General features: G+C 46.2%; 1 protein-coding gene and 1 pseudogene across 1 annotated transcript; one reads left to right on the top strand and one right to left on the bottom strand.

The window, feature by feature from the left end:
* Positions 1-1,622: 1,622 nt before the first annotated feature.
* Positions 1,623-4,386, bottom strand: LOC147636203 (uncharacterized). Its single transcript, XM_086801114.1, has one exon. The coding sequence runs from the start codon at positions 3,931-3,933 to the stop codon at positions 1,930-1,932; it is 2,004 nt and encodes a 667-aa protein (XP_086657240.1). The 5' UTR covers positions 3,934-4,386; the 3' UTR covers positions 1,623-1,929.
* Positions 4,387-4,571: 185 nt separating this feature from the next.
* LOC147636204 (uncharacterized) lies at positions 4,572-5,369 on the top strand (annotated as a pseudogene).
* Positions 5,370-9,172: the final 3,803 nt, after the last annotated feature.

Raw genomic sequence — 9,172 nt, forward strand, 5'->3', positions numbered from 1 at the left:
GAAAGTGGTGTGAGCAAGGGCTCAGGTAGGGCCAAGGTTCAAGCTCGAGGGCGGGGGGGGGAAACTCATAGGAGGGTGTGGCAGATGAGCGTGAGCCGAGGATCGAGCTGGTGGGAATGGCTGCTTACCTAGAAACACTCAAATTTAGCATCCTCATGGGTTAAATGGTTAGAAGGAGAGAAACACCAGATAATTCTTATCTCTTTCTTGCATGTCAACTTCCTCTCTCACACTCTCTTTGAATCAATTCCTTAGGTTAGTGTTGAGCATCCCCTAGACTAGGATTGCCTCACAACTAATCACACAATTGACAACAACAAGACAACAAGACAACATGCAAAAATACAGTGACAGTAGGAATAGACTCAAAACATCATCTTCTCGATTACTTAGAATATTACAAGATATAGACTGCTCAGCTCATCAAATAGCAGCCCGAGCAAGGCGTTGTAACCCATTATATAGACACACCCATGGGTTTAATATGCCATGTCACCCCACTCTTGTAGTGGCTTTCCTCTAATGGTAATCCATTACCTTCAATGGCAGGACCCTCTCATGGTGGCGAGCTTTCTAGTAAGGGGTGGTTCCTTTGGGTCAACACTGCCTCTTTCTCAATGTTGTCTATTTCAGCATATCTCTCTATCTCACTTTCTTCACTCTTTGTGTGGCATTCTCTCTCTCTCTCTCTCTCTCTCTCTCTCTCTCTCTCTCTCTAATCAAGTGAAAATTAACATTTAGATGAATCCCAATTCCCTAGATGTGAGCCCTTTAACCCCATTCCCAAGCAATGAAAATATGGGGCCACGTCTTCAGCCTCACTAACCTCGAAGAGATCCATAGCAATCCGTGGTTGGAATCAACACCTCTTGACAAGTTTAGCCAGCCAACATCTCTTCAGAGCAATCAACGCTCGGTAGACCATCTTGGTCAAGTGGGCCAACCCCATAAGGGGTCCCCAAATAATATCCTAAAACCTAGTCAAATATTGTAGTTGCATACCAAATATGAGTGAGAAACACCACTTATAATCCATAGTTAGCCCATGTGAATGGAATTGGTCATCAACTAGCAACAATCAAGAACAAGTGCAGCTCAATCAATCCATGATCCAAATGCATGTGTGCACATACTACCCATCAATCCACATAGAGATACCCTATTCTAGGTGTACCCTTCAAACAAGAATTGGCATCTTATAGACCAACAATAGTCACACACTATGATAAACAAGTCCTAGCATCAATCATTTTGCTGAGCCAAACAAACAAAAAGACTCCCCCCCACTTGAAGCCATCTGTAGTATCCTTACACATATCAAAGGACTTATGCACCTCCTATCCTATCCCTCCCTCTCAAAGGCTAGGGTTTGTCATCCCTCTAGGAAGATAACTCTTCCAAGAACACCCCCTTCCCCTAAATCCCTCCATCCATGTTTTTAGTCTTCCCCCTAACTAGGACCCTGAGCCCCCCCTTGCCCCCCCCTCTCTCTCTCTCTCACAGCAAGAAGAAGGCAAAGACGTAGAAGGAACAGAAGGTAGTGTGAGGGAGAAGGTACCACAGAGAGAGAAGGGGAGAGAGAGAGAGAGAGAGAGAGAGACACGCAGAGCGAGGGCCAAGAAGGCGATTAGGCCATGTTGTATTGATCACTGAATGGTGGTTATAAAGTACAGCATGGGTGGTTACAAGGTAGTTACAAGGTTCACGTGAGATTCTTAGGGATGCGTGCCGTTTGGCATCTCACAGTGACGTGGATAATTGCTGATGTGGATGATGACATGGATTAATTATCCAACACGCCCCCGTAATACATGTCGTCATACAAGGGCATCCATGTGATATGTAGATTCATAGTGCATGCTAGGCTATATGCTATAGGTTTGTACATTATGCTCATGCAAACTTACGTGATGCGATAAGGGTATTGCATCAGCCTGGATCAATTGTCGACTTCACAATGAAGAAGGTCAGCAGCTCTGATCGCTGCTTTGGTCTAGCTTTGAAGGACTTTATCTGGTCCATTGCATGAAAGATTTCATGAGCTTGGAAGCTACACATTCGCCCCCGCAAGCGAAATGAAAGCATGAATCGGTCATTGAGAATAGGACTTGATGTCGAGGTTAAGTTTTGAGATGGCAGCAAGGTAAGAAAACTTGTTACCTTATAGAAAAGAACTGCCATTTGCTGAATTAATGAGAGAACCACGAAGAGCGCACATGCATGAGGATGAAGGGTCAGCTCGGAATGCGCGATGCGGTTCTTGTCGGTATGGCCACCGGGGTCGAAGGTGATGGATATCCATGGAAGAAGAGAGTTGCCAGGTACTTTAAGTGCCTTAGCATTTGCCATCAGAATGGCACCTTGGTGGAGAAGATGATAGGGAGGTTGAGTTGAAAGATTCGCTGCCAGGTCACGACACGAAGTAATAGTGACTTTGTTGGAAGGGTATGCAGGCCTGTAGGAAAGAATTCCAAATGTGCAGCATGACGTTGGGACTGGGGTTGCTGTATTATTTGAAAGATGCACAGATTCTTGGGCAGTGAGACAATTTGCTGCTTCAAATACTGTGATTGAATGGAGAGGGACATCGACCACAAGCGGAGTGCATCTTTCAACCTCAAGAAGGCAGGGTGAACCGGAAGACTTGAGGTAGGCCAAAAGAGGGCCTGGTGCCTTGACTGCATCCATCACTTGCATTAGAGGAAAGTCCGCTCCGGAAATTTCTGCTTTGAACGTTGCATTTGAGAATGGCTTTGGAACTGCATCCTTTGTCTTGACCGCTGTGAGGCCGGCATCTGAGAAGTCCAGGTCTTCGGCTAAGGCGGCAAGAGGAGGAAAGACCTTTGAGCAGGCCGAGAGTGGCTCAATGTTAGTAGCACGAGAAGCCAAAGAAGACTCGATGTAGTAGGACACGAGAGGGTCTACAGCCAGCATAATCATTGAGTTCATCACATGCATCGGAGGAAGAACCTCTCCGGAAAGTATCGCATAGAGGGCTGCTTTTGAAGATGGCTTTTGAGCCATGTCATTGTCCTTAACCGTTGAGAGGTCGGCATCTGGAAACTTCAGGTCTGTGGCTGCCTTTGCTAGTGACGCATCATCCGCATCAAGAACGACCAAGGAGGGGGCTGCATTATCACCTCCTCGGGCTGTTTCAACATCTCCAAAATTTGCAGAAGTAAGAGATACCTTTGAGGAAGCCTTGAATGGCTCAACAGACGCAGCAATAGGAGCCGGAGAAGAGGCTATGTGAGGCAGATTTGGTTCTTCTGCGAGAGCCATGAGAAAGGTTGCTATGAGGGCATCATCTTCATCATCATGGGCAACTGTGCAGCAACATGAAGGGGCTACATTGTTAAGGACGGCGCCATCAGCATCAGCAGTTGCGGCATTCGGAGTGGGCGAATGCCGGTCGCCTCGAAAGAATGGAGGCATGGCATCACCATTAGCAACAGACGGAGCTGCAACTGAATGGCATGCTGGGTGGGTATCGCCTGCAAGGGGCCACGAGACAGGGTCTTCAGCAGCAAGTATGTTCCCAAGAAAGGCTCGAATGGTGGCGGCATCGCCGTCAGCATTGGTATCAGCCATGAGCGACTGCGTGGTTCCAAAAGGGAAGCCTTGCAAGGATGCAGGCATGGGTTTGCCAAGGGCCTGATCGGGAACAACACGATCAGGGCGTGCTGAAAGGTAACAGTCGCCAAGTGGGGCTTCTATCATGCTTGCAGGTAGGAACTGGGCCTCAACTCGTGCACAAGGCTGGAGAGATGATGAGGCTGCAGGAAGGGGCTGCGCCACTAGGGAAGGATGGGGTAGGGCTGGAGAAGCCGAGAGTCCTTCGGGCTTGCAGAAATGTCGAGCTCGCCGCAGGGCGGCCTGGAGAACCATGACGAGGTTCATTGCCCATAATAGGAGAAGCGCAGGAGGCTGCATGGTGGGGCTCCGCACAGTAAAAGGCAGGATCTTCTCTGCTCTGATACCATGTGAGGGAGAAAGTACCACAGAGAGAGAAGGGGAGAGAGAGAGAGAGAGAGAGAGACACACGCAGAGCGAGGGCCAAGAAGGCGATTAGGTGGTTATAAAGTACAGCATGGGTGGTTACAAGGTAGTTACAAGGTTCACGTGAGATTCTTAGGGATGCGTGCCGTTTGGCATCTCACAGTGACGTGGATAATTGCTGATGTGGATGATGACATGGATTAATTATCCAACAGGTAGCAGCAGCCCGACGTACAGAGAACACAAAGAAGAGAGAAGGGCGAAGAGGCACGGTTGAGAGCAGCCATATGAAGCACTCATAGAGGAAAAAACTTCAACGATGAAGAACATGGAGGCTGATGTGTAGGCGGAGACTTGCATACACGAAGGGGGTGATCTAGTAGGGGGGGCGGCCAACCTTGAGAAGAAGGCTGACTTGCAGCAGCTAAGTACTCTCTCTCTCTCATAATCAGCTTGAGTGCAGGTTACTGCATAGAAGAACTAGCCAAGGCGTGTGCATATGATTGGATGCAGAGGCAGTACATGAATGTGCATGCTTGGAGCATATGATTGGATGCAGAGGCAGTACATGAATGTGCATGCTTGGAGCAGCCTACGTGTGTAAGGGTGTGTGTAACAATGTCCTTCAACTCGCCACCCGCAAGAGTTTTCTTGCGGTGGCAGCGGCGCCAAAGAAGGATCCCTCTACTCGTCAAGAGACTAGGATTTTAGCCCTAGAGGCACAAATCCAATTTCTGCTCAGGGAAAATGATGATCTCAAGGAACGATTACGAAAGCTGGAGGACCAAAAAGAAGTAGAGAATCAAGCTCTCCTTGTGAAAGCACGCGAAGTTGAAGCGTCCTTCACTGCAACTGTTAAGGCAGTCCAAGAGGAGGCCCACAAAGCAGTAGCTCAAAAGATTGACACCAAAATACAGGCAGTCTTACAGGAACGCCAAATACAAGAGTCTCTTAGCCTCAAGGTTAGGATAGGAGGCCTCCCATCACCATGGTGTACTGATGATGAAGATACACTTGAAGAAGCAATCTCCAAGCTCAATGATACTCTCCATCCAGTTAACATCAAGCGCGACACCGTCTCTTGGATTAACGACACGCGTAGACAAGTGCCACTTGAGCAATGTGTCCTCATTTTCAAGAATAAAGAGGACAAAATGAAGCTGTTACGCCAGTCCCGCATTCTGAAGGGGAAACAATTTTGGATTGCTGAGGAACTTACCATAAGCCAACTCAAGAATAAAGCAAGCGAACTCAAGAAGATGCACGATGCCTGCAAACAAGGTAAATGGGTAGTCTACAGAGGGGGTAAAGCCATTGTATAGGAGTTTCGAACTCCCAAACCGGCTCCATCCTCACATGACCCACCCTAGGTGTTTCTTTTCTTTTAACTTTTAGATGGACCCTCAGTCCTAAATTGATATGTATCTAATGCCTTCATTGGAAAGCCACCGATGTAATGTTTTTGTTTTCAGTCCCATGGGTCATATATGACCTCCGTGGACAGTAATTGAATCTATCTATCTATCTATCTATCTATCTCTCTCACACACACACACACATACACACACACATCTTCATGGCCCCACTTTCCCTCATGCTACCCCCATTCTCTCTTTAATGCAATCCCCATCCTATCTCCTTCTATTCGACCTTCCTAACCCTTCTCTCTCTCTCTCTCTCTCTCTCTCTCTCTCTCTCTCTACTAGACTACCTCCTCACTCTCTCTACTTTCGTCTACCTCTCTTCCACCCCCTCTCTCTACTTTTGTCTACCTCTCTTCCACCCCCTCTCTCTACTATAATTTTAACCTCCACCACTCTCTACTCTACCCCCTCTCTCTATTATAATTTTAACCTCCACCACTCTCTACTCTACCCCCTTCTCTCTCTCTCTCTCTCTCTCTCTCTCTCTCTCTCTCTCTCTCTCTCTCTCTCTACTTCTTGCCCATGCAATGCTCAACCCACAATCCCCACTCGGGGGCCCACCTCTCATACTGCTCACCCCCCACTTTTTCTCAATTGCCGCGCATAGCCATTGGTAGGCGACGACATTGTGTGCAAGCCATCAGCCCTCTTCCCTTCTTGCTTACCACTACAACTTGTTGGGGTGTAAAGTCCAATGTGGTAGTCCAACCATACAAGGCGGCCGCATGAAGAGTGTGGCGGGAGCGTGTGCGTGTGAGTGCTGAGAAGAGACGCAGAGAAGGAGAGAGTGAGAGACAGTCATTGTGGACTCCCTTATCACAATATGTGTAGGGTTTTGAGTCCTTATTCATATATGTAAATGAATGGTCAGTATTAGTCCGGTTAGTCCAGCTTCCCAAGTATGGCACATTGGGCTTTACCACGCCAACAACCTCCCACTTAAATGACAATGTACCTTTAAGCTGGGGTGAAAATGTGGCTCTGATACCATTTGAAGAGTGTGGCAGGAGCGTGTGCGTGTGAGAGTGCTGAGAAGAGACGCAGAGAGTGAGCACAGAGAAGAAGGAGAGAGTGAGAGACAGTCGTTGTGGACTCCCTTATCACAATATGTGTAGGGTTTTGAGTCCTTATTCATATATGTAAATGAATGGTCAGTATTAGTCCGTTTAGTCCGACCGCCCAAGTATTGGGCCTGGCACATTGGGCTTTACCACCTCCCCAACAACCTCCCACTTAAAGGACGATGTGCCTTTAAGCTGGGGTGAAAATGTATATATGTACATACAAGACAGGTAGATAATGACCATCTACCCAACACCCATAAGTACCCTGTAATGTACAAACCGCTCTGAAGGTAAGCCTTTTGTTAAGAGATCAGCAGGATTGTCATCTGTGTGAACCTTGACAAGCTGCATACGCTTATCATCAAGCACTTCACGCAAGAAGTGATACTTCACATCAATGTGCTTAGTCTTTGCATGAAATGCTGGATTCTTGGCCAACATGATAGCACTCTGACTATCACAATGCAAAACAGGTATCTCACTAGTTATACCCAAATCTCCCACTAGACGTGTAAGCCATTGTACGCTTTTACCGCACGAGTCGGAGCTGGGGACTTGCCGAACACCGTATGCGAGCCACGTATGGCTGCAAGCATACAACCAGAAACTAGCAAGCTCAAACAGAAAGCAAAGGTGTGTCACTCACCGCTCAAACCGCCGTCGTGAAGGATTCTCGCGTTGCAGTGAAGAAGGAGCCGCTGTCGTCGCTCTACCGCCTCGCCACTGCCGTGCCGCTACTCGATCACTCTCTCTCTCTCTCTCTCTCTCTCTCTCTCACATACGCAGGAGAAGGGGACCAAGAAGATAAGGCAAGAGCACACTTTGTATTCAACACATTGAGAATGAGAGTTTTAGGGTTACATTTGACTCTTATATGAAACCTAGCCGTTCACACATGGGCGTCCACACATGGCCGGCCGATCCTAACCCGTATCCTGTTGATATTCAAGGTGCGCCTCTCATTGGCAATCACCCAATCCCTTTATCCTTTACATATGGTGCCGACAAGCCCAGCCCATGACGCAGAATGCTTAAATTAATTACAAGACGTAAAACATAGTACATCTCAATGTCCGTCATAGGTTAACATGCCCCCTTTCCTGATGTAGATTCCGTCCTCGGAATCTATGGTGTGGTAAGCTCGACAGGGTTTGTTGTGGTAGACCATCTACAAAACAGGGAAATAGAGTGAAAGTATGCTGGAATTCAAAAGATATAAAGTGTAATAAATTCAAGCATGTTAGACCACAATGGATATTGCCATGAGAACTTAGTTTAAGGGGTCACAATAATGAGCTAGCATAGCAAATTAACAGGAGTTTAAAATTATTGAAAGTAAATCAAGAGTTAGCAAGGTGTCGAAGGTTAACCAAGGTCTATAACTGGCCTAAGTCAAAGAAAATTACCAAGCTTAATAAATGAACAAATGACCACAATGTGTCTACTCTAAGAACAAGTTAATACCACGAGCCTAGGGACACAAGAAACATCAGAGTTACAAGAGCCTTTTGCCTTTATTTCTCTATGCATGTGACAAATTTATACACAATGGCGACCTCCCTAAGGCAAAACTAACATCGATCTTGGTACCATGTTTTACACAAGGCATTTTTCCAAGAATCTATTAGTTCACCTTAGGCAAGGCTACCCCCTCCCAACCCAGGGCATCGGTCTGGAGTAGAATACTCCTCGCCTACCAAGTGTTAATAAGGCGATAGGCCAACATTAGAGCACATAATAGACTTGCATTGCCTTATTATAGGATTTTTTTTAATTTATTTCTTTTGATCTTCGCTCCTGAACTATAATGTGTTCTTACATCCTTTCGACAAAGGGGTAAAAGCTATGTCCTAGAGGTCAACACACACACAGCCAGGTTGTTCAAACATTAAGATGGTTATAACCCTAGACTTAAGACAACCATATTCCCAGGTTAACTAAAGACTTCATGCATTCTCAAGAATATATCCAATAAGGTTAGACTCATTAATGATTTACACTAGCACGTTAGGCAACTTCAAAAACTAAGTAGTGCTTTGACAAGTTCCATGTGGTCATGCCTTCAGTTCATGCAATTAATTGAACAGGAAAAATTAAAGAGAGTGGGCATGGAAGAATTACACCTGTATTTTGGAGATCTCCTTGATTCGATGAGAGAAATGCCCGCAATTTGATGAGATATTTATGTATGAATGTTATGGCTATCTCAGGACTTGAAAGCGAACTCACATCAAACGTTTCAACCTGTACAACCAACTAACAAGCACTATACCTCGAGAGGCACATCAGTGTGAAAAATTAAAGACTCGTTTAAGGACTCCAAACTAGAAAAAACTTGATAACACTAACCTACCTACCAGTCACCACACTACTACTGAGGATATGGTAAGAGGATGTTGTAGAGTCCTGGCTCTAGCCCTAAGGCTAAGCCTCTATCCGCATCATCCAAATAAATAGTCAGCCTCGGTAGTGCCATGAGTTTCATCCGTCGTCGTAAGATATATCTTTTTCGTTTTTCCATCCACATAAACTCATCAAGAATGTAACTATGCGAGGATAGTCATCTTGTGGAAAAGGAAAGTCTTGGGCTATCGGGGATATGTCCTCTATACGGAGGAGTAGGGGTCAGTCATGGTCAATAGGCAAATTAGCCATTCTAATTCCTTAACATTTTCCTCTTTGGCT

Source organism: Cibotium barometz, chromosome 8 (genome assembly GCF_041138505.1).
Source record: "Cibotium barometz isolate CiBa-2024 chromosome 8, ASM4113850v1, whole genome shotgun sequence".
Lineage (NCBI taxonomy): Eukaryota > Viridiplantae > Streptophyta > Polypodiopsida > Cyatheales > Cibotiaceae > Cibotium > Cibotium barometz.

Coding starts and splice junctions, on each gene's coding strand:
- LOC147636203 (XM_086801114.1), bottom strand. CDS start 3,933: ATGCAGCCTCCTGCGCTTCTCCTATTATGGGCAATGAACCTCGTCATG.